We start from the raw sequence: 24,150 nt of genomic DNA on the forward strand, positions 1-24,150 counted from the left end.
TTTTTTTTTTTTTTTTTTTTTTTTAAAGGTGGGGCAGGGCCGGCCCGGTGGCGCACTGGAGAGTGCGCCACTTGGGGGCGCAGCGGCGCTCCCACCGAGGGTTCGGATCCCATGTGGTGACCGGTTCCCGCTCACTGGCTGAGCTCGGCGCGGGCGCAACACCGAGGGTTGCAATCCCATTGCCGGTCCCCGGTATGGGCGCGACACCGAGGGTTGCGATCCCATTACCGGTCAGTAAAAAAGACAAAAAGGAAAAAAAAAAAAAAGGGGGGGCGATTGGCCAGTAAGGGATCCAAATCCTTGACCTTTATGTTATCAGCCCCACGTTCTAACCAAGTGAGCTAACTGGCCAGTCCTAGCCTTGGCTTTTTAATCTATAACACCATCTTGGAATGGGTTGCTGGAAGCCCACCAGGCATTAGGCCCCATAGGTAGGCAGGACTGTGGCTAGCAGGGAGTGTCTGCAGAATAACCATGATGGGGAAGGGATGAGAAAAATGGTGCTATTTATTCTTGATCAGAGTAAACTTTGGCAGGAACCTGAGAGCTCCAGGATTGTGTTGGGGCTGTCCAGGATACATTCCCCTCTTTTCCCTACCTTTACCTTTCTCTCTCTCTACAGAAGAGCTTGTAGGCATTTCACCCACATCTCCAAAAGAGACAAAGATTACTGTGGCCAAAACTTCCACATTCCCTGAAGGAGCACTTGGCCCCCAGAGCCCCTGTGAAGAGAATCTGGTGACCCCAGTTGAGCCCCCAACAGAGGTGACTCCATCAGAGAGCAGCGAAAGCATCTCTCTTGTGACACAGATTGCCAACGCTGCCACCACACCTGCGGCACCAGTGCTGCCCAAGGACCTGTCCCAAAAGCTGCAAGAGGCATCTTTGGAGGAACAGGGCCAAGCTGTGGATGTGGGCGAGACTGGACCCCCACCCACAATTCACTCCAAGCCCCTAACCTCTGCTGGCCGCCCCAGTGGCCCAGAGCCCAGGCCTCCAGCCAGAGTAGAGACTCTGAGGGAAGAGATGCCCACAGACTTACGGGTGTTTGAGCTGAACTCGGACAGTGGGAAGTCTACACCCTCTAACAATGGAAAGAAAGGTAGGTCTGGAGGCCCAAGCCCAGGGCCTTATTGAGGGGCAGGGCAAGCAAAAATTGCTACCTCACAAAGTGGACTTTCTCCTCGTCCCTTGTTAGGATCGTAGGAGCAGATTTCCTTCATTTGTGATACTGATGATGATGATGATGACAACGGCCATATATTGAGTATTTATTACCATATTTCATCAGTTCTAAGATGGACATATTCTCTGAAATAAGAATGCATCTTACAGTTGTTGGGATCTTGGAGTCAATGAAATAAGGTTTATCCTAGGTCTCATGCTAAATATGTTATATGGCATTTAATTTCTCATTTACATCTCATGATACAGTGAGCTAGGTATTTTTGTCCTTGTTTTACAGATGGAGAAAGTGAGGCCCAGAAATGTTTAGTAATTTGCTCAAATTCAGATGGCCAGGAAAAGGCAGCCCAGATTCAGACACAGGTCTGTCTGACCCCAAGCCCATGCCCTTAACTACCACAATGTGCCAATTTCTATTCTTTTGGACAATTCAACCTTACCCTGGTTTGGGAATCCAAGGATTTTCTCCACTGTGTAACCTTAAGAAAGTCATTCAACTTCCTTAAGTGCTTATTAATTATTATTATGAAGTATATAAACAAAATTTATATGTACAGTTTAAGGAAGACTAAAATGAACACCCATGAACTTACAGTGACCCAGCTTCTGTAGTAGAGCTTCAGTTTCCTATCTGTATAACGGAATTTTAGACTGGAGACTGAGTTTATGTCAAAGGACAACCTCTTCAACTTTGGGAATTAAAGGTCAAGGATAGCCCCAATGTTAGCTTTTTGCCACGTCCAGAATACCTCCAGAGATAGCTGGTTGTCAGTAAGATGTCTTTCTCCTCCCCCCTTCACACACACACACACACACACACACTCTCTCTCTCTCTCTCTCTCTCTCTCTCTCTCTCTCTCTCTCTCTCTCACACACATACACACACACACACACACACACACAAAGAAAGCTCTTTACCTCCAGAGATAGCTGGTTGTCAGTAAGATGTCTTTCTCCTCCCCCCTTCACACACACACACACACACACACACACACTCTCTCTCTCTCTCTCTCTCTCTCTCTCTCTCTCTCTCTCTCTCTCTCTCTCTCTCTCTCCTTTCTTTGCTAACTCTCAGTACCAGTGATAGCCACAAAGCTTGCCCAGCAGCTGAGACCTGGCCTGCTGGTATAGTGAGAGACTGGTTTGCTACGGTGGATGGGAAACAGGCCCCACCCTACCCCTACCCTGCTCCCTGATGGAAACTGGAGGGTTTCCACTTTCCAACACAGTGCTTTCCTTCTGACTCTGATTCAGTGAGGTTATCGATTGAGCTCCTACCTCCTCTTTAAGAGACACTGAGTGGGGAGGGGCAAAAGCTCCAGTCTTTGTGATGAAGCCGTAAGGGACAGGCTTGGTACTGGAGGAGTTCAGAGAAAGAAGGAATCTCTGGGCGTCAGTGGCATTTCACTGAGGAGATAGGCATTGTATAGGAGAGTTGGAGAGTTTGGGACAGGTGCAGGGGAGGGGTAGCCCAGGCTGAGGAGGCCTACAGTCCAGATAGCAGCGGGCAAGGGGGCACATTGAAGGGGTAGTGACCAAAGCTCACTTTTCTGTATTGTCTCCTAGGAGAGGGAGGTATAAGAAGGTGGGGAGGGTTGACTAGGAAATAGAACTTAAGAACTTAAAATCTTAAACTAGATTCAGGAGGTTGGACTTGGTGTCGTAAAGCAGCAGAGCTTGGAAGCTAAGGGCTCAGGCTTCAGTTCAGACAGTTCTGGGTTCAAATCCCAACTTTGTTCATAAGCCATGTGACTTCAGAAAAATTACTGATCTTAGGGCCAGCCCGTGGCTCACTTGGGAGAGTGCGGTGCTGATAGCACCAAGGCCACGGGTTCGGATCCCTACATAGGGATGGCCGGTTGGCTCACTTGGGAGAGCATGGTGCTGACAACACCAAGTCAAGGGTTAAAATCCCCTTGCCGGTCATCTTTTAAATAGAAAAAAAAGAAAAAAGAAAAATTACTGATCTTAGGGCCAGCCCGTGGCTCACTTGGGAGAGTGCGGTGCTGATAGCACCAAGGCCACGGGTTCGGATCCCTACATAGGGATGGCCGGTTGGCTCACTTGGGAGAGCATGGTGCTGACAACACCAAGTCAAGGGTTAAAATCCCCTTGCCGGTCATCTTTTAAATAGAAAAAAAAAGAAAAAAGAAAAATTACTGATCTTAGGGCCAGCCCGTGGCTCACTTGGGAGAGCATGGTGCTGACAACACCAAGTCAAGGGTTAAAATCCCCTTGCCGGTCATCTTTTAAATAGAAAAAAAAAGAAAAAAGAAAAATTACTGATCTCTAAGCCTCTGTTTACTCCTCTATAAATTGGGGATAATTGTTTCACAATAGATCCTCAACCAGGGAAGAAATTTGAGTGGAGCCCTGCTTTGGGGAAATGGTGATAATAATGAGACATAACATTCTCTGATTTCTATATGTCCGAATCTGTGCTAAGCACTTGATCACATATCACTCAGTTTTTACAAGAGCACTATGAGATACATCTGTGCGATTTTCCCCATTTTTCTACTGGTAGGAATCTGAGATCAGTCACCCACCCGGTAAATATTTAGAATCATGTGAAAGATCTTGTAGGAGAGTGGAAGAGTAGGTGATGGACCTGACAGGTGTAGTAGGGTTGCTGGGTGGGTGGTACTAGGGCCCATTTGAGGTAGTGCTCTTGGGTTTTAAGTGAGACCAGTCAGCCTTGTACTTTTGTCCAGCAACAGTTGCTTAGGTGCATGCACAGAGCAGATGGGGAGTTGGGTTTAACCAGGATTCAAATTTAGCCAGGTAATATCAGTGGAGAAAAAGATGGAAGTCCAAGTATGTGCAAGAAGTGATCAGAAAGATGGTTTGTGGAATCTGGGCTGGGTAAGGGAGGGAATGAGGGATAGTAAAATAGTTGGAGGGTTAAAGAATTGTAGGTTCCATTTGCAATTGGGCTACAAAGAGGGTGATCAGAAAACAGTGGTAGTGGTTGGAGACTGGATGAGATTGAGATTATGGGGAGGTGCAGCATAAGCTCTTAACCACTCTGCTGTGCTGCCTCTGATACATTGGGGGCACAAGAAAGGAAGGGCTGGGGATACTATGCAGAAGCCCCTCCAGAAGCAATTGTAGTCGGTTAGGTGGGGGGAAGCCAGGGTGTTGAACAAGGCTGGGACAATGAGAACAGAGGGAGTAAATCTTAAAAGGAAGAACAGAGGCTTAGAGACAGAGTGACTCCTTTTCCCTCTTACGCCTACATCCTAGGATGATATGAGGCTTGGTCTCTAGGTACAGTAGAGCAATCTTTTGGGGTGACCTAGCCACAGCATCTCGCATTTGTACTTAGTCCCAGGATCTATGTGATCTAAGAGACTGGACTTACCCTGCTCAGCTTCTCTTGGGGGCGGGGGGAGGAGGGGGAGGCCTGTGGACTGGAAGGACCCCTGGGTTTAAAGTCCCACTTATGGATGATGAGCTGTGAGTGGCAGCACTGTAAGGTTAGTAATATCCTCAAAACTCCCCTTCAAAACAAAACAAAACAAAAAATAGTAAAACTCCATCATGAAGTCTTAAATTGTTATATAGATCAGTTCTCTGTCCCATGTAAAGCGTGATGGAGATTTAACACTTCCTGTGTGACAGGACAGAAGGTGGGAGGAAGCGGATGGCAGAGAGAGCCCAGGTTCACATCTCACTGTGCCACTTGAAGCCTTCATTTCCTCATCTGTAAATTGGGACTATTACTGCCCACCCCAGAGGGTGGATGTGAAGTGCTCCAGAAATGTTAGCTGGTACTCTGTTTTCTACCCCTGAACGGGTCTACCCTAGCATTTCAGCCTGAAAAGGGAGCGAGAGGGCAGCCTAAGGTTAGGGAAAGCTGTTGTGGCCACAGCCAAAGTTCTGAAATGAGGAATCAGCCAGGAGTCCAGCTTCTCACCCACAGGAAACCTGCACTGACAGATAACCAGATGAGTGCCACCATAGTGTCCTGAGGCACAGAGAAACTTAGATGCAGAGTCATAAGAACTGGGTCTTGGCTGTACATATGCCCTGACTTGCCATGGTACCATGTGCAAAATTACTCTGAAACAAGGCCTTTAGAAGAAATATGGCTCCATTTGTTAAATATCTACTGTGTATATATGTAACAGGCACTTTACATTTATACCTATAATTCTAACACCATTATTTCTGCAGACCCAGGTCTACACAGAATCACCCAGGTACCTGTTTATAATGCAGAATCTTGGGCCACAACTTAGACATGCTGAATCTCAACTGGAGGTGTGCAGGGTAGGAATCTGCATTCTAATTAGCTCCTCCAATGGTTCTTTACAAAGAGGGTGATTTTAACCTGATTTTATAAATAGACTGAAGCCCAGAATAATTTGCCCAAGACAACACAGTAGATAAAGGTGTAGGTATTTAACCAAGGTCTGCTGGTTCCAGAGACCGTGCCCTTACCAAGGGCTCATGGCTAAGCTAGGAAAAGAGGATAATGCAAGATACCTTATAAGGAATGTGGGGGCAGGGCAGAGAGGGAAGTCTCAGAGCCTGGGCGCCTGGTGAGGTACAAGTTGAATGAGAAGAAATAGAGATGTTGATTGATCATGCCATTGGAGGATCAGGAACGCACTCTTTCTAAAGGTGCTTTAAAAAAAATAAAAATAAGGGCCGAGCCCGTGGCGCACTTGGGAGAATGCAGCGCTGGGAGCGCAGCAGCGCTCCCACTGCGGGTTCGGATCCTATATAGGGATGACCGGTGCTCTCACAGCGCTCACTGGCTGAGCGCGGTGCGGCTGGTCTCAAAAAGGACAAAAAAATAAATAAATAAAAATAAAAATAACTATTATAAAGGAATGCAAGTTCATTTTAGGGAAAAAACACCAAGAAAAATTACCCATGACCTCATCACCTAGATAACGTTTGTGTTTTTGTGGGTATCTTGCTCATCTTTTCAGCATATGTGCATTTATCTATGAGCATATTTTCAAATGGAATTATACTGTGTATACTTTTTTTTAATTGTAACATAGATGATTGTACATATCTGTGGGGTACAGAGTTGAATATCAATACCTATGTGCAATATGTGATGCTCAAATCAGGATTATACAATCTGATCGTTTTCTATGGCCTTTTACCAATTCCTCCCTTACCCACCTCCCCCTTTCCTAACTCTGATAACCTCATTTGTATATACTTTTCTTAAAGGAAACCCATGATCTTGGTGTTATAAGGCTGTGCTCTAACTGAGCTAACCAGCCAGTCTTGTACTTTGCTATTAAGAAATAACTTTTACATGTACTTTTCTAATATTGCCTGTAAGCAGTCATACCCAAATATGAATTTGAGAACAGTGGTCATCAAACTTTAGCATGCAGCAGAATTACCTAGAGCAGAGATTGGTAACATTTTCTGTGTAGGGCCAGATAGTAAATATTTTAGGTTTTGGACCATACAGTTGCTGTCGAAACTACTCAACTCGTGTTATAGCACAAAAGCAGCCATGGACAACATATAAACAAATGGACATGGCTGTGCTCCAAAACTTTATTTCCAAAAACTGCATTTGATCCATGGGCCATAGTTTGCCAACCCCTGGTTTAGAAAAAGAGTGTAGGAATGTTTATTGAGTGCCAACTCTGTGTTCTAGTCACTTGGAATTCATAAGAAAACCAAAGATCCTTGCCCTCATGGAGCTCACATTGTAGTTCCTCTGTTATTAGACGATAAGCACATTAAGTCAGATTATGTAATATGGTAGAAAGTGATAGACGGAAAAAAGAACAACTAGAGCTGAGTGAGAAGATGGGCTGCAATTTAAAATAGGGTAGGCCACATTCAGAAGGTGAGATGTGAGCAAAGGCCTGAAAAGGCGAAGAAATCAGCCTTGTGGGTATGTGAGGAAGAGAGTTCCGGGTGCAGAGAACAGACCATGCCAAGGCCCTATGGTGAGAATGTGCCTGGTGTGTTTCAGGAGGAGCAAGATCAGTGTAGGAAGAATGGACTGAGTGAGCAAGAAGAGGTTCATTGTTTATTTCTTCTGGGAGATTTCTGTGGCTCCCTGGAAGCCTCTGGGCCAAAGTGCTTCTCCACTTTTTAGTAACCTGCCTTTTCTCAATAGTTTAAGACTTTTGCCATAGGTATAAAGTTTTTCCACAGCCTAACCTTTAGAAGCCACAAAATGTTCTGTCATGTAACTACACCATTTATTTATTTTTCTGATTCCCTATCAGTGGACTCAGGTTTCTTTGAAGTTTTCATCACTATAACAGCACTACAGTGAACACCCTTTTGATTAAAGTTTTTTTCTGAATCCACGATTTTTCCTTAGAATGGGTTCTTAAGAGTGGGATGGCTGAGCCAGAATGAAAATAGAATGTGAAAACTTGTGATGTGTATTTGTCAGGCCCTTTTAAAGAATGCCATCACCCCCAGCTACATCCTCTTCAAGAACCCATCCCCCTGCTGCCTTTCACACTGTGGCTTATGGTTCCAGGCTCAAGCACGGACATCAGTGAGGACTGGGAGAAGGACTTTGACTTGGACATGACTGAAGAAGAAGTGCAGATGGCACTTTCCAAAGTGGATGCCTCCGGTGAGGTAAGTGGGCCTGGCTGGCCAGAGGGAAGCAAGCCTAGCGATCCTAGCATCTGAGAACTCTTCCCCACCAAACTCAGCTGTCCCCTTAGGGGGGGATCCCTGCTCCTATCTGAGGTGGCAGGCTGCAGGAAGGGAGCTGGGGCCTCCCACTCAGGGCCATAGCAGTTGTCATCAGCAGGCTTTGCTTCCTCTCAGTTCCAGGGTGGGTAGATGGGAGAGTTCTTGACCTTAGCTCTGTCAGAATCACTTGAGGATCTATTTAAAAATACAGATGCAAAACCCTGCCCCTGACCTTCTGACTCATGGTTCCCAGGTGTGGGACCTGAGCAGATTCCTGTCCTTGGAGACAAAAGACCAGTGTGATCGAGGTCAAGTCCCTTAACCTGAGGCTCTGTTTTCTCATCTGAAACATGGAATTGATCATTATAAACCTGGCTTGTAAGCTGTAATGAGGCAATGCATGTAGACACATTAGGTGTAGTGTCTGGGACGTGGCAGCACTCTATAGACAATAGTGACAACACCACAAACCCATTCCAGTTACTAAGCTCAAAGAGGCCTTATTACTCTCATTTTTCACCACCTCCCAGAATCAGAGTTGGACCCTTTCAAATGAAAGGAACAATCTAAAGCTCTCATAGCAAATAAATGACAGGACTGAAGCTCTAGCCCAGATATCCACTTCAAGTCAGTGCTGCCTCCATGGTCACACAAGAGCCACATGATTCCTTCCATCGTATAACTCAGGAACCTGCTATAGAGAGGTGGACAGGTTAGAGAGACACGTGAAGGGCCTGGTTTTTCAAACTGGGAAACTGAAGCCTTGGGAGAGGTAGTAACCTACTCAGGTATTTTGCACCTGTGACCTAACTATATCCAGGGCAGAGGAGGTCTTTGGTGCCCTATGATGCCAGGCAAGGCTTGCTGACTTTTTCTGTCTTTGTGGCCCTCTTTAAAACCTCACATGTGGTATACTTGAGCAGAGTCATTCTGTAATCCATCATACCAGGGATCTGCTGACACAGGCCAGTAGAAAGTTCCCTGAGAATTAGGGTGCTGGAGCCCCTAGGGAAGACCTTATGAGCACTTGTAGTCCACTGCCACCCCTGCTTTTGATCACAGTGACATTCTCACCTCCTCTGCCTCTCGGAGCCATGGTCTTATCTGCCCAGCAGGAGATAATTTATCCTTAAAGGATTGACTGATGTGATTCCTGTGCACAGGGCATCCCCTTATAGTGTCTGGTGTTGGCTGGTGGAAGCATTTCCTTTGGGTCTGAAACAATCAAACAACAGGCCCACCCCTCAGGGAGAGGCCATCTCTGTTCCCCAGATGCATTCCTCAATAGTAGGGGTTCACTTGCATAGTGGGGGCTGGGTAAGGCTCAGCATGGATGATTTGTGAGGTGGGGGGCAGCTGTCTAAAAATGGAGGCAGCTCTGTTCAGCAAGGGGAGGTTGGGTCTGGATTTGACTCAAAGGAGTAAATATTTGTGCTCTCCATTTATCCCCTCCCATTTGCAGCTGGAAGATGTAGAGTGGGAGGACTGGGAATGAGAGGAGCTAGAGCAAGCAGCTCCCCCGCCCGCGCACCTCCCATCTCCCTCACTCGTCTCAGCCTGGCCCTGGAAGACACTGACTGAGAATGTCCCCCTAATGGCGTCTGCCAACCAGAGCTCTGGGCACAGATTCTGGGTGGCTCCCTGGTGGCCCTTTGGGCCTGTGCTCACACCTGAGAAGGGGCTATAAATCCAAACCAGGACTCTGACTTGTGCCAACCATAGGATGACCTAAGGGGGAGGAAACCTAACCCCTCACCGGAAGAGCCTACTTTCTGAACACCCACTGTTCCTGGGGACTCCTGCTGGGAAGTCCCAAGGGATGGTTCTGGCCCTTCTGCCTGTGTAGACTGAAGCTAAACCACCATTCTCTTGGAGGAAGCTAAGACAACACAGTCTATCCACCCATAAGCAGGCAAGGATGGCCATGCCATCTGCCCTTGGCTAAACAGGGACAGTGAGCACATTTTGGTTCCTATCTCAGTGGGTAAGAGGCACTCATCTCTGGGAAATTTGCTTCTCTTGGGAATCTCCCCCTTCCAGGCATTTTCCATTCCTGGAAAGTTTCCCTGGGGTTCAGAATCTAGAGACCAAACCCTGATCTGCCTCCTTCCTTTTCTCCAGCCCACACTGGTACATCCCCATGCCTTTCCTAGGGCTTCTTCATGTCAGATGCACCCAAGTCCTTAGCCCAGCTGTGCCACCTGCAAGAGTCCATTCTTGCATTTCTTCCCCTCCCCAAGAAAGGAGGGGGCCACTTCAGGCCCTTCTGTGTATTGCCTGGGAGGTTACCTTATCCAACCAGCTACCCACCTCGACTTCCCTGTAGCTTAGGACATGAGCCAGCTACCAGCAGTACAGAGCAGTGATCAAAGCCAAGTACTTACAACTCTGGTAAGCCCAGCTTCTCCACCTCAGTCCTTCTGCTTCTTGAAGGGACATGCTGGGAGTGAAGTTCTTGAGAACCTTATCAGGCTTCTGCAAAAGCTCTTCTTGAAGACAAACCCAGCCTTTGTGGCTTTCCCCCTCCACTCTGGTTAAGCAGCACCTCTCTTGGGGGAATGAGGGGCTGCAGGAATCCCTGGAGACCCTGGTGCTTCATGATGCTGCTCTGGTGATTCTTGTACATAATCTGGTGTGTTCACCAGTGATTTAAAGGGATCGTGGTCAGGGACGCAGGAGAGAGGTGGTCACTTCCACTTCAAACATTCAGTGAGGGGGTGGGATGGAGAGAATGCTGAATCTTTTTTTGATGGGATGGGGTTTTTCTCTTTATAATTATTTCTTTAGTTTAATTAACCTTTTGGTTGTTTGTGCAATATTATATATTTTAAATTATAATGCATTTCCCCAGAGTATTTTGTAGTGGGAAAAGAAAAAAGGAAAAAAAAAAAAAAAAAGAAGAAAAAAGATTCTAATAGCTGTTACTTTTATAATTAAAAAAGAAAAAAGAACTTTGTCCTGAACCTTTTACAGACTTGCTGTTAACAGCATTAAAGAGATTCAACTGAAGCTGGAAGGTGTCTGGGGATCTGTTTTTGTCCCCCACGGCAGCTGCACTGGAGCCAGGGCAGGACGCACACACTGCACAGGGGTGGCAGGGGATGCCTGGATCCTGAGGAAGTCCCTTGTCCTCATCCTAGACTTAGGTTGGCCTTCAGGATGAGAAGGGGACAGGGCCTCAACAGGACTCTCAACAGGACAAGGAGTCAGGAGGCCGTTTCTGCATTCCCAGCACTTCTGCTTTTATTTGGAAAGGAAGTTGTGACAACAATGGTTCCAATTGCTCTTGGTCATTTTTCTCCTCTCTGTTCCTCCCCTTTGTATGATTCTGAGATCTGTTTTCATTAACTTTAAACACCTGTATGAAAACCACTTTTCAGCAACAATAAAAGGGAAGTCTGAATGAGGCCCTTTGGTTCCATGAAGATCTTTAAAGGGAAAGAGTAGTAAGGCTGGGGAGGGTGTAGGTAAGTTTTAGGATAAGTAAACTTAAAGTGTAAAACATATACCACCATTCTAGAAGCGGGTTTTTGGGTTTGCTTTCTCCCCCTGCTTTATTGGGGAGGACTTGCCATTGCTTTTATCAAGTGCTTGCTAGCCATGGATGCCAACTAACTTCTTCAACTGAAGGCCGGAGGATCATATCTGGTTCCAGAAGCCGCTTGAGCAGGTCCTGGCATTCGGCCGAGATGCCCAGGTGAGTGGGGAAGGACACCCCCTTCTGCTGTTGCCACAGCATCTTGGGAATGTCTGTGTCGTCAAAAGGTAGGCTGGCACAGAGCATGACGTACAGGACCACACCCATGCTCCAGACGTCGCCCTTCTTGCTATCGTGAGGAATACCCTGCAGCACCTCGGGGGCGGCATAGGCTGTGCTGCCGCAGAAGGTCTTGCTCAGCTCCCGACGTGACGTGGGCAACACCTTAGCGAAGCCAAAGTCAGTCAGCTTCAGGTTCAAGCCCTGCAACAAGGCATTCTCACACTTGAGGTCCCGGTGGGCCACACCACAGCCATGGCAGTAGCAGACGGCCTCTACCATCTGACGGAAGAGGGCCTTGGCCTGGCTCTCAGGCAGGGGCCCCCCATTCAGCACACAATCAAAGACATCCCCTCCCTCAGCCAGCTCCATCACCAGGTAGATTTTCCCGTCAGCAGACTCCAGCATCTCATACACCTGGATGATGTTCTTGTGGTCCAGGGTACGGATGATCTGGAGCTCCCGAGGCAGGAATCTCTGGATAAACTCTGAGGAAACAAAGGAAGGAGAGATGGGTTCTCAAGATCAGAAGGGCCTGGGCCTAACTCCTCACTCCTGTCTCCAGCTTCCAACTTCGGTTGGCCCACCACATCTTTGTTTTGTTCCTTGGCTCCCTTAATGGTCTTAAATGTGTCTAGCTGCTTGGACATTGTAAAAAATGTTTACTTCTATTTTTATAGTTAATATATTATTCAAAGGAACTACTCCCTGCCAACCTCGGGGACTGTTGCAAGCAGTCTGAGACCACACATATCTAGGTGCTTCTGGGACTTTTACACAAAGCCATTGAATCTTAGCTCTGAGATCTGATATGTCCACAGGGTGGTGAGCCAGCTCCTCCCACCCCTGCCTTCACAGTTCTACTATGAGCCCTTTTCCCATGTCCACCTGCCTTGGCACCAGCTTCTGCCCTCAGCTAGCCCTGGCTGCCGCCTTTCTGCTAGTCTGTTCTCCTGGAATAGGAAAAGCCTGGCCAACTTGGGTTCTGTCTCTGAGGACCCTTCACCTTGTGCCACTTAACCTTGGGTTTTGAAGTGTGTGAAGTCCCTGGGCTCCCAGTATCACTCTGGTCTCCCATGACACACACTCCTCCCCAGCTCCCAGTTCTAATCTGGTTTGCCTTCCTTACTGCCAAACTAAAGGGAAGGAGGGAATGATCTTTCTGACTGGAGGAAGCACCCACCCACCTCAGCCAGCCCTCCCTTCCTCCAAAGGGGCCCCAGCTCACCTTCTGGCCCTCCCATCTTGTCTATAATTTTAATTGCTACTTTTCTTTGGTGTTTTTTGGAAAGTGCTTCCTTGACTTTTGAGTAGGTCCCTTCCCCAATGGTCTTGCCCAGCTGGTACCCATTGGAGAGCAGAAAGTCCTCCATGCTGTCTAGCGCCTCCTTCTTTCCTATCACTCTCTCAGCTCATGCTGCCTCGGCGAGGCAGCTCTACTCCACCATCACCCTTGGCCCGCTTCTTTTCCCCCCAAGGACTTCATCCACAGCCGCCCCCAGCGCTAGGACATTCTCCGTCTGAACACAGCCGCAGGTGGTGGGGAGGGACAGGGCCAGACATTTTAAAACTCTGGCCCAATTGTGATGTAGATGTTGTGTGACCCTTGGCCAAAAAGGGCAGTGCCCCCACCTGCCCTCACCACTACCACCGCCATACCCCCCGCGCAGGTTAAGTCACCGCCGCCCCCGCCCCCGCGCCAGGCAGTGAGTCTCAGCCGGCCTGGGAGGGGGCTGCGGGGTGCCTGCGTGGGCCGGGGATGCCGGGCTCCTCCGCGGGGACGCCGCCTGAGCCCCCATCGGGCGGCTGGAGGGCTGCGCGCCCCGGTCCCAAGGCTCCATGGCGAGAGCCCTGTGGCTCCCAGCTCCGGCTCGCGCTAAGGGCTGCGGCAACCGAGGGCAGCATGGGCTCTATGAGGTCAGCGCGCCGCAGCCCGGGTCACAATGCAGCCCTCCCCCTAGACGCCTGGGCCGAGCGCGCGGCAGACACCTGCCCGGCTCCACCTGGACCGGAGCATCCTTCCGCGGCCAGGGCTCGGGTAGCTGCCTCCACCCTGGGACCGGCCCCGGCCTCCAGTCTCCGGCCTCCGGCAAGTGAGCAACGATCCAGAGGGGGGGGCCGCGAGGAGCGGGCGCCCTGCGGCCCGGGAGCGGCCTGACCGGCACTCCTTGTGCAGAGCGTCCCGGGGCCTGGACATGAGTGCCCAGGAGCCTCCGCAAGGTCGGAGATTCCCCATTGAGGCTGGAGACTCCCCGGGTCTTGCCGCCGCCCCCGAGTCCCAAGACAGCCCGGAGCCGGCAGCTACGGAGCACAACCGGGTCAGGTGAAGCCGCGCCCCCGCCCCGCACTCCCTGCCCCGTCCTCCGTCCCACTCTCCATCTCCAGGGTCCCTCAGCTGCAAGGTCTCACATCCACGTCCGGATCCCCGGGGACCCCAACGGGATGGGCCGGGCCCCCTTCTAAGCGCCCCTTGTCGTGCCGGCTTTCCTTAGGCCGCTTCGACGCTGCCCCGGCTGCCACTGTCTGACGCTGCTGCACGTGCCCATCGACGTCTACCTGGCCATGGGCGGGAGCCCCCGGGCCCGGGCCACCTGAGTGCACCTGCGCACGGCGGCTCCGCAGGAGCCGGGCGGGGACGAGGCCCGCCTTGGGCCACCACGCGGAGGTCGCACGCGCCGAGCACGAGACAATGATGCACATTTTTAAATAAAAGAATGATGCACATTTTAATAAAGCACAGCATAAACTGTTCTTTCCACTCCTGGCTGGCCGTGTATATCTGTCGAACCGGGCCCACCAGCTACTCCCCCATCCAATAATACTTTACCGTCCGCTGCCTCCTCACTTGGACCCAGCCCTTAGGCGCCCGCCTTCCGCCTTCTGCCTTCTGGGCCGCCTCGCTCTTGCCCAGCAACACCCTCCTCCACTCATTTCTTGCTGCTCATGACCCCTTCCGGGCAGCCTTTTCCCTCGGACCCTGCCCTCAGACATCTCCCTGTCCCTCCCCTCGGCTCTCCAATGAAATTCACATTACTGTGCTGGACGCTTGGAGACACACAGGAGCTCTGGACTGGAGGGACAGGTGGACAGACAACTTAGAATAAAGAGAGAGGCCGCCCACACCAGGCCTGTTTAATTCTCCCAAGCTGGAATTAGGTTCTGCTACTTGCCCTTTTTGACCTTGGGAACCTCTGGCTTTTTTGGAGGGGTTAGGGGCTGCTCCAGTCCATCTTGAGCCTTGGTTGCTGCTAAGACTAGTGGAATCAAAAAGATTGGGGAAGAGGTCATTTAAAAATCTTTAATTTCCTATTTTTAAGGAAAGGGAACTGAACCTTAACGGACTCGTCCAGGGTCCCCCACATGATAGATGATGCTAGTACACTCCTCAGTGTGATCCTCAAACTACACGCCCTCAATCCATCAATGGGAGGGGACCATAACGAGAAGGCTGCCTCAAAGTGATGGTATTTAAGCTAAACAACTATTTTCCACTTTTGCTTTAATGAGCCTGTGTTATTTTTATATTAGAAAAAATGACCCAAAGGTCAGTTTCAGTCTTCTGTCCCCTGATGTCTAAGTACAATTGACTCGACACCCCTCCCCTAGTTCACATGGAGTTAGAAGTCCAAGTCCTCCCTAGAGCATTTCAGAATCCCACAGTCACCCAAAAGGGATACGCTTCTCAATTTCCACCCAAAATATTCCCCCAGGCAGTCCCAAATGTAGGAGGCTTATTAAAAGGGACCATTTCCTCACTGGAAAAAAAAAGGGCACCAGCTGTTATCTATGGGCCGTGCCAGCTCTAAAATGCTGAATCCTTCCCACTCTGCCTTTTTCTCCTTTCATAAACTTCACTTCCTTTCTCCCATCTTCTCAACCCTCCTTTCCTTTAAAAAAAAAGAATTACTGCTTCCTCCCACATGCTTGGTTTGTGAGGGAAGCAAAGATTCCAGACACACAGACCTTGCCAGTGAGCCAGACCCTGGGGCTAGTTAGCTATATAATGTCCATTAGCAAAGAGCAAAGGGAAAGTGCATTCCAGGTGGAGGGAACATTGTAGGTAAAGGCCTGGAGGCAGGAAAGTGGAGGGTAAGTTCAAAGAATTAGGTTCAATTGATTTTCACCAACATCTACCTGGGCCATACCAGGTGCTGAAAACCCAGGCCTGAATCTGACGGGTCCCTACCCTGCAGAGCTCAGAATGCAGGGGGTCCAGGGATGGGTTAACCAAAGAGAAGGTCATTCGAGGAGGCCTTCAAGTAGCAGGCTAAGGAGTTTGAACTTTGTTCTGTAGGTGATGAGGGAGTATGACAGGCTCCAACCTGGGTCACTTCACTCTCCTATTTCTCCTTTCCCCTTCCATCCTGTTCTCTGTTTCTTTTTTTTTTTTCCTTTTTGTCTTTTTTACTGACCGGAAACGGGATCACAACCCTCGGTGTTGCGCCCGCTCCGTGCTCAGCCAGTGAGCGGAACCGATCTCCACATGGGATCCGAACCCTTGGCGGGAGCTCCGCCGCGCTCTCAAGCGGCACACTATCCAGTGCTCCACCGGGCCGGCCCCTGTTCTCTGTTTCTTTTTCCTCTTTCCCCCAGGAAAAGCCACTGCCACTCTAGCCCTGAGTTCAAGTCCTGACTCTATCCTTTACTAACTGCGCAACCTTAGGCTAGTTACTTAGCCTCTCTGAACTTCAATTTCCAATTCTGTAAGATGGGGTTAATGACACCTGCTGGAAGGTTTTAGTAAGGTCATGCGCGTACAGCACCAGCTAGAAATCCCTGGCACCGCTTAGTACTTAATAAGCAAGAGAGGCTGCTACTGCTGCTGCTCCTACCTTTGGCTTTGAGGGGCAGCAGAGAGCCAGTCGGCCAAGGACACTGTCCCCAGGGGCTGGGTGATGTCCAGCCCTGGAGGGAGCTAGGAAAACCCTCTTGTCTGTCTCTGCCAACCTCCCAGCAGTTCTGCTCAGGAGCTTGAGAACTTGGCAGAGGGTGGGGGGCTATTTCCAGGGAAATCTCCAGGTGGGAAAGGCAGAGCTGACTCTCTCACCCTAAATGGTAAAGCTGTCCCTAAACCCAATTGCGGGACTCTCAGATTCCGGCCTTATTCTCTGGGCCTGAGGAATGGGGAGCGGCCAGGGAAAAGGGGATGCTCAAATCACTGCCTTCCCTGATTTCTCCCTCAGATACCTTATTAGCCAGCCCCTCCCTAAGGGACCCCCTTTTAGAAGGAGAGGGCGAAGTACAGATGGACCCCCAGGTTACCATGGAGATGGCAGAGAAAGGGTTGCTAAATCGCCATGGCAATAACTGACGTCAGCACTACCCTTTCCCATCGCTTGATATGAGACGGGGGCAGCCACCCCAGCCACAAGCAAATCCCCCACAAAGCCTCCTCCCCTTACTGAGCCAATCAGCCAGGGGTCGACAGGCTTAATATAGCACAGGAGTTAAAAGCACAGACTCTGATGTCATTCAAACCTTGGTTCAAATCCTCGCTCTGCCTCATCCTAGCTGTGTGAATCTGAGCAAGTTCCTTAACCCCTTAAACTCTCATAGTGGGGATAAATAAGCTATGAGTCTCCAGGGATCACTGAGGATTACATGGGATCATGCAGGTAACAGGCATTGGGACCGGCTCAGAAGAAGTGCACACTGATGTTAGGGACCGTCAAGAGTCCTGCTTACCACCTTGGGATTTGTCAGGAGATTGTGGCCTTTCACATATAGACATATAGACCCTAGAAAGCCCCCAGGACTTACAAGGACTGGGCCCCAGGGCTTGAGCATCTAGGATTTGGGGGTCTCAGGGAGGAGCCAGAGACAGAGGAATTTCCAGACTCTGAGGAAACTCCAGATGCCACTTTCCCTGAAACCCACATCCGGACTCTACCCCTTTCTCCTCCCCTCTGCCTCATCCTGGGCCTTTTTAGCAGCCTTCCTTCTCTAGGGCCTCCATCTGCTCCTCTAAGAAAAAGGATGGATGAGGGACCATAGGAAGACATCAGACAAGCTAACACCAGGTAGAACAGGGGCTGGACACCACGGGGATGTGGTCCAGCTCCCACTGCCCTCCCCTCCATCACTCCTGGGGGAGGAGGACCAGAATCATTCTCACTCCCTCCCTCTTCCCTGCCGCCCGACCCCCAGTCCAGGCAACCGTTCACTCTGCCCCAGTTCCACCTTCACCGCCCTGAGTCAAGCCCCACCGCTACTCAGCTGATGACTCCAGCTACCTGCACCCAGTCTTCCTGCTTCCTCCCTCACTTGATTCCTCCAAACCAGCATTGTTTTATAAAGGCCACAAACCCAGCCGTGTCACTTCCTATTGAAATCTCATCAATGGTTTCTTCACATCAGTGGTCCAGCCACATTCCCATCTTTAAACATACTGTTCCTTCTGCCTGGAATAGCTTCCCTCCCAACCCCACTGACCCCTCTGATCTCCACTAATTGTCACTTCTCCAAGAAGGCTCCCTGACCACCCATGTACCCCTTCCCCTAGCACCTGCTTGTCCCATCATACAGCCTTCTGTGACATATCTAGTCTTTGATCCCTGTTTACTACCTGTCTTCCCCATTACACTATAGACTCCCTGAGGGCAGGGGCTGGACCATATTCATCCTTCCATCCCCAGGGCCTACAATGGGAATGCTCAGGAGTCTGCAGACTAGGCAAGCTAATGAATGCTTGATTGGGAGTGGCTCTCAGAAAGAACTGCCACTTAAACTGACGGATGAGAAGCAGTTACCCAAGCAAAGACGTGGAGTGGCAAATGTCTGGCACTGGGACTAGTATGTGCCATGGGTAAACTTGGTGCTGAAGACACTGTGCAGGGGGACATGCTTTGGAAAGACAACCCTGGCTGCCCTGTGGGAACACACCATGTAGGGGTGGAGAGCAGCAGCAGGGAGAGCCAGGGCCTGTTGCAGCCTCTCACGTGAATGGTGATGGGGCCTTGGCCAGGTATCAGTAGTGGAAGTGGAGAGAAACAATGGGATTTTAGATATGTCCTGGAGAAGACAGGATTTCGTAGCCGCTTGAATGTGCAAAGCGAGAGGGCAGTGTCTAGAACCAAGCTCAGATCTCAGGTTCAACCAACTGGAAAATGGCCAAGCTGGGGGACATGGAAAGGGGGGCAGTTGTAGGGCATGTTTCCTGTGAAGTGGGACATCCAGTGGGAGGAGTCCAGAAGGCAAGGGTGAGGGGGCTGGGGGAGAGAGGACTGGGCTGAAAGAGAGAAGGGAGTCCCTGACACAGGCTGGACACGGAAGGCCTGGGACCCGATGAGATTCCCCTGGTACAGACTGTAGAGGGTGCAGGAGCAACCATGATTAGGCAGTGAGCAAAGGCTGAGAAATTTGCCATGTAGCAGCAACCGGTAAGATACATAGCGAGAAAATCAAGAGCACACAGTGTCCAGAAGAACAAGGGCCCAAAAGTATCTCAAGCAGGAGGGAGTATTCAACTGTGTCCAAGTCAGCCACTGCTAAGGACTAAGTCAGATAAAGACTCCTAAGCATCCCTTGGAGTTAGCAACAAAGTCAGCAGCGACCTTGACAAGCTGTTCCTGTGGAATGGTGGGGGAGGAAGCAGATTGCAGGGGTTCAGTGAGGAAGTGGAAACAAGTCTTTCAAGAATGCAGGCTGTGAAGGGGAGCTGGAGAAGGATGTGGGGTTGATGGAGGGCTTTTTTTCAAAGATAGGAAAGACTAGAGCCTGCTTGTTTGCGGATGGGAAGGAGCCATCAGGGAGGGAAAGGGCGAAGACAGGGGAAAGAGGATGGGATTAGGGGAGGGACATTCCCCGAGGAGGAGAAAGAGGAGATTAGGTCCCAAAATGGCTGCACAATTGGGTGCGGGCAAGTCAAGGCCTGTACTGGGCTCTGGGGGCTCAGAACAGCTGCCCACTCTTCCTGGCAGCCAGTGTGAGTCACTGGGGGTGAAATAACCCAAACTGGCAGTGTGGGAAAGGGAGCTGGGCCAGCACCATTCCTCAGGATGTCCAGACTAGGCTCTGAGCCCTGAGCCCGAACTCCATGGTCTGAGCAGTACAGGGCACAGAAGGGTTGTCTCACCCCTTGTAAGGGCAGGCAGAGTAGTAGGAAGTCTGGGTTTTACTTTTAGCTTTTCTCTGCTCCTCTCTGAACCTCAGTTTCCCTTTCTTCAAAAAAGCATGGGTTAGGGCCGGCCCGTGGCTCACTCAGGAGAGCGTGGTGCTGATAACGCCAAGTCAAGGGTTAAGATCCCCTTACCGGTCATCTTTTGAAAAAAAAAAAAAAAAAAGTGTGGGTTAGACCAGATTAAGGACTTTTAGCTTTTTTGAGGGTTGGGGGTAGGTGTCAGGGATCCTTTCTAGATTATTTCCAGAAATACATGTGTTTGGAACTTTGCAGATAGTTTAGGGGTCCTGGAGCCCCAGCAGCTCATCCACAATCTCCAGATAAGAATTCCTTGGTTTGATCATCACATATTGTACACAAATACTGTCAACTCCACTCCGTACCCCGTAAATGCGCACACTCAATTATGTTTCAATTAAAAATTTAAAAAACAAACAAAAAACTCCTGAACTAGAACTGGCTGCCCCAGGTTAGGGAAAAGGTTACTGTAAGGGCCATGGGAAACAGAAGTGGGGGTGGGGGTTCCTAAGCCTGGGATAAGGGAGGCCCTTTGAGGTGTGGGTCCTGCCTGAGCACAACAGCGGTTTGTGAGTCCAGGCTGGAGGCCCCTGGGTTGGGTGGGGAAGGGTTTCTCCATTGAGCAGCTGACCTTCTTGCCCTCAGGACCTCTTGCTGCCTCTGCCTGTCCTTGCACTTCTGCCCTCGGCCCTGGGGGGGAATGTCTCTGGGAAAATTGGAGAGCTGGTGACTAGCCCCCTCCCATTGAAGCGGCTGGTGAAGGCAGACCACGGGCCAGAGATCAGCTCTGCCCCCACCCCCCTCTGCCAGCTGACGCTTCTGATAAAAACAGCCGGCAGGGCCCGGGGGGGACTATGGGCTTTCAGGTCCCCCCTCCAAGTCCGGGCAGGTATTAAAGAGTTCGAAGCCAGGCCAGGCGGGATGGACACCATGCTATTCACTGAGACTGCCCACTTCGTGGTGAATTTTCTTCTGTCCCGGTGAGGGGGCCCAAGGAAGGGAGAGGCAGGATAAACGGCCCTGGTCTGGTGGGGGAGGGGAGAACGCCCAGGTCCTCGGGAAGGCCCGGGTGGGGGCCTCCAATCCCCCTTCCGTCCCCGTAAATCGACCAGGAATGACCTCTCCCGCGGCCCGCCTTGTCGATCCGAGGCGGTTCCCTCCTCTCCGCCTGTCGTGCCCCCCTGGGGTAACCACTGCTCCATCTCCTCCGCAGGCGGCCCCGGGCCACAATCCCGCACCGCCTGGACCAAGAGTTGTGTTTCTGTGGCTCCCGGGGTCTGGCCTTGCCGGCGCCCGCCTCCCGCCGCAGCCTGGGTAACTACTGGCCGGGTCCGCAGCGCCGCCGCCCGCGGGGCGCTGCCTGGCGCTGGCCCGCGCGCAACCTGCTGCTGCTGCGGCCGGTGGCCACCAACCTAGCGCAAGTGCCCTAGGCGCGCTGGCCCAGCAGCTACAGTGCGCGCTCGCGCCTCATGTGAGCGCGCGCAGGGACGGGGCCCAGGAGGAGGCGGATCCGCAGCGCCGAGGACCAGGGCCTGGGAGCGGGAGGAGGGGCGGAACTGGGTGGGCGGGGCCTGAGGGCGACTGAGAGCTGGGGGAGGGGCGAGGCGGAGTGGGCGTGGACCGGGCGAGCGGGGGAGCCTTGTCCCCATCCTGTCTGCCTGAAATTTCCCATCCCTACAGGTGGAAGAACCGGTGGTAGAATATTAACTACCAATTCCTGGGCAAGAGGAAGAGACACCTAGCTCCCTTACGCCCGTGACAGCCGGCGAGGGGCGGGGCCTCGCCGAGGGGCGGGTCGTGGGCGGGGCCTCGGTGCAGGTGTGGGGGAAGGGCGAGGCCTGGGCACCAGGTGGTTCTGCCGCAGCCTTGGCTTTCGGTCCTGCAGGGCCCGCCGGGGTTGAGCGGCAGCGGGAGGGGCCCCGCGGGCCGGGAGTGGGTCTCTGCGGGGTTAGTCATCCCTGCCCTTCCCGGACCACCACAAATATATTTTTGGAAAGACTGATAGATGTGACTAAATTGAAATTTCTATTCATCAGAAGACACCCAAAAAAGTAAAGTAGACGAGTCTCAAATAGGGCCCCTCAAACGTAATGCCAGCTCTGTGCGTGGCGCAGGGAGTGCAGGGACCAGGATAGATCATTATCTTCGGCACTTCCTGGGTCACCCCCAGGGCAAGGGTGAGTCCAGCCCCGGGCTTAGTGGCCAAGCAGAATGACCAAAGGGAAGGAAGGCTCCGGTCGGCTTGAAGGACACTGGCGGCGATCATGCTGTGCGTGTCTGTGTTCTTACACTTTCGTGCATCTCTAAAAGTCTGTGTCCGCTTCTGAGGACGCTGTTTCCCTGTGTCCTTCGATCTCTGATCTCTGTGTGCACTGATTTATTCAATGAATATTTATGAAGGGCCTATTTTGGTGGTTAGTGCTAGGATTACACACTTGGTTAAGTCACTGGGTTCACACTAGTGAAATAAACCGTTGAGGTTTCTGCCCTCGCGGTGCTTACTTTCTGGTGGGGGGATGGGCCAGAAAAAGGGGTCAGAGATAAAGTGTGTTGTGTCTGAGAAGAACAGGGGTGAGACAGCTGCTACTTTATATGGGACGAGGCAGGGACTTTTTCTTGTTCACAGATCGAGAACAGCGCCTGACATATAGCTGGGGCTCAGTAAATGTTGAATGAATGCATAGGTTGGTCAGGAGGGCCTCTCTGAGGAGGTAAGTCTTAAACTAGGCCTGAAGGGGTCGGCCACTTCCAGACCCTGGGAAGAGTGTTCTGGGTGAAGGCAGCAGCATATGTCTAGTTGGTGACCCCTTGCCTCTGTCCCTCTGTCCTGGAGAATCGGTGTTGCTGTGTCTTTGTTCCTGCCTATTGTCTCTGTGATCTTGGGAGCCCTGGAAAAGGTTTAAAGAGGGCGCTTTTGGGCCGGCCTGTGGCTCACTCGGTAGAGTGCGGTGCTGATAACACCAAGGCCACGGGTTCGGATCCCATATAGGGATGGCCGGTTCGCTCACTGGGTGAGCGTGGTGCTGACAACACCAAGTCGAGGGTTGAGATCCCCTTACCGGTCATCTTTTTAAAAAAAAAAAAAAAAAAGAGGGCGCTTTCAGGGTCTCTGGAAGTGAGGTCACTGCCTAGCTGATTTGCTCCACTGGCCAACTCTGGCCTAACCATCTGGGCCTAGCCATTCCCCTCCCTCTAGCGGCATCCGTCCCACGACCTCTGGCCCCTTCCTAGGGCAGCATCCTGCAGCCAGGAAGGAAGTCCTTCGTCCTGTCTAACCACAGTCCCTGCTGAGGCAATCCCAGCCTTTTCCTCTCATTCTGCCTTGTGAGCAGATGGGCTGGCACTGCGGGCAGCAGGTCCTGCCTGGACAGAGAACTCAGTAAAGACCTGACAGAGTGGGGGTGACAACCCCCTGCAGCCCCTGGGAAGTGAGCCTTGCAGGGCAGAGGTAATCACTCATCTGGAAGCCTCTCTGGCATCCTTTAGTCATTAAATCTTTCAACACCTCGTTTTATAAACAGAAACTCAGGCAGGCCCAGAGAGGAAAGCAGTGGCAGAACTGGGACTAGATCCCAGGTGTTTTGATAAAATAGTAATAATAACTACTATTTATTGCACATCACTCTCTGCCAGGGACTGTGCTAAAACTTTGCATGCATTTTCCTAAGCCTCATCACAGTCCTATGAGGTGGGTTCCACCATTATTCCTGTTATCAGATGAGGAGACTGAGGCTCAAAGCCATGAAATGACTGGCCCGAGGACACCCAGCTAGTTCCTGGCAAGGCTGGATTTGAGCCCAGGCAGTCTGGCATGCCCGGCTATAGTTCCTGTGCCCTGAGGTTCCAGAGGAGTGTCACAGATATCTATTTCCGGGGATTGGGGGCAACAGGTCAGGCTCATCACATGAAGATCCCAAGGCAGACTTCTGCCAAACAAGGGATGAGCAGGAAGATGGCCTGAGAGCACTGCACAATACAGTGTCCCCTCTCTGTGCATGAAGATTAGCCACCTGGAGTTTCCTGTCTGCCCTTCACTCCTCAAATAAAACAGCTTCTGCCTCTCTCTGTTTCTCTCCACTTTGTTGGGAGGAAGATGTCAGTTTTCCCCATTCACAACATACTGAGTTGATAAACCTACAGGGTTGGGAGAGCATCTGCCATCACCCCTTGATCCTCCCACCGCACCCATCCCACCCATGAACCCCCAGGGGGTATAGTGGATGAACTAAACCTGGTTGCTACTCTCCAGACTCTCACAGTGCCACAGAAAGAGAAAGGCAGACATTTGCAACAACATGGATAAACCTTTAGAGAATTATATTAAGTGAAACGAGTCAGGCACAGAAAGAGAAATACCACATGTTCTCAGTTATTGGTGGGAGCTAAAAATAAATAAATAAATTCACACACAAAAAAAAAAATT

The 24,150-nt window shown here is 51.0% G+C and overlaps 4 protein-coding genes across 5 annotated transcripts in view; 3 read left to right on the forward strand and 1 right to left on the reverse strand.

Moving 5' to 3' along the window:
* Positions 1 to 11,236, forward strand: part of BSDC1 (BSD domain containing 1) — a 25,507-nt gene extending 14,271 nt beyond the window's left edge. Inside the window, exons 9-11 of one of the 2 annotated variants that reach the window (XM_008578214.1) lie at positions 623 to 1,102; positions 7,670 to 7,773; positions 9,296 to 11,236. In XM_008578214.1, coding sequence (XP_008576436.1) covers positions 623 to 1,102; positions 7,670 to 7,773; positions 9,296 to 9,328 — 617 coding nt within the window. In that variant the 3' untranslated portion in view covers positions 9,329 to 11,236. The remainder of the gene's footprint in view (positions 1 to 622; positions 1,103 to 7,669; positions 7,774 to 9,295) is intronic. The other variant, XM_008578215.1, reaches the window with a different exon arrangement.
* TSSK3 (testis-specific serine kinase 3) lies at positions 10,799 to 13,441 on the reverse strand. Its single transcript, XM_008578213.1, has 2 exons — positions 12,819 to 13,441; positions 10,799 to 12,078 (listed from the first exon to the last, which is right to left on the reverse strand). Exons 1-2 carry the CDS (start codon positions 12,961 to 12,963, stop codon positions 11,417 to 11,419), a joined length of 807 nt encoding a protein of 268 aa, XP_008576435.1. The 5' UTR covers positions 12,964 to 13,441; the 3' UTR covers positions 10,799 to 11,416.
* A 92-nt stretch (positions 13,442 to 13,533) lies between these two features.
* On the forward strand, positions 13,534 to 14,348 carry FAM229A (family with sequence similarity 229, member A). The gene is given in 4 exon segments (XM_008578216.1): positions 13,534 to 13,561; positions 13,564 to 13,672; positions 13,767 to 13,913; positions 14,083 to 14,348. Coding segments are annotated over 4 exon segments (387 nt in total). The 3' UTR covers positions 14,186 to 14,348.
* Positions 14,349 to 20,648: 6,300 nt separating this feature from the next.
* The window catches only part of MARCKSL1 (MARCKS-like 1), a 15,307-nt gene continuing 11,805 nt past the window's right edge, over positions 20,649 to 24,150 (forward strand). Inside the window, exons 1-2 of the mRNA XM_008578243.1 lie at positions 20,649 to 20,707; positions 20,941 to 21,148. Coding sequence (XP_008576465.1) covers positions 20,649 to 20,707; positions 20,941 to 21,148 — 267 coding nt within the window. The remainder of the gene's footprint in view (positions 20,708 to 20,940; positions 21,149 to 24,150) is intronic.

Source organism: Galeopterus variegatus, unplaced genomic scaffold, assembly GCF_000696425.1.
Source record: "Galeopterus variegatus unplaced genomic scaffold, G_variegatus-3.0.2 Scaffold1648, whole genome shotgun sequence".
Classification (NCBI taxonomy): domain Eukaryota; kingdom Metazoa; phylum Chordata; class Mammalia; order Dermoptera; family Cynocephalidae; genus Galeopterus; species Galeopterus variegatus.

Coding starts and splice junctions, on each gene's coding strand:
- TSSK3 (XM_008578213.1), bottom strand. CDS start 12,963: ATGGAGGACTTTCTGCTCTCCAATGGGTACCAGCTGGGCAAGACCATT. Junction 12,079..12,818: donor CAAGATGGGAGGGCCAGAAG/GTGAGCTGGGGC, acceptor TTGTTTCCTCAG/AGTTTATCCAGAGATTCCTG.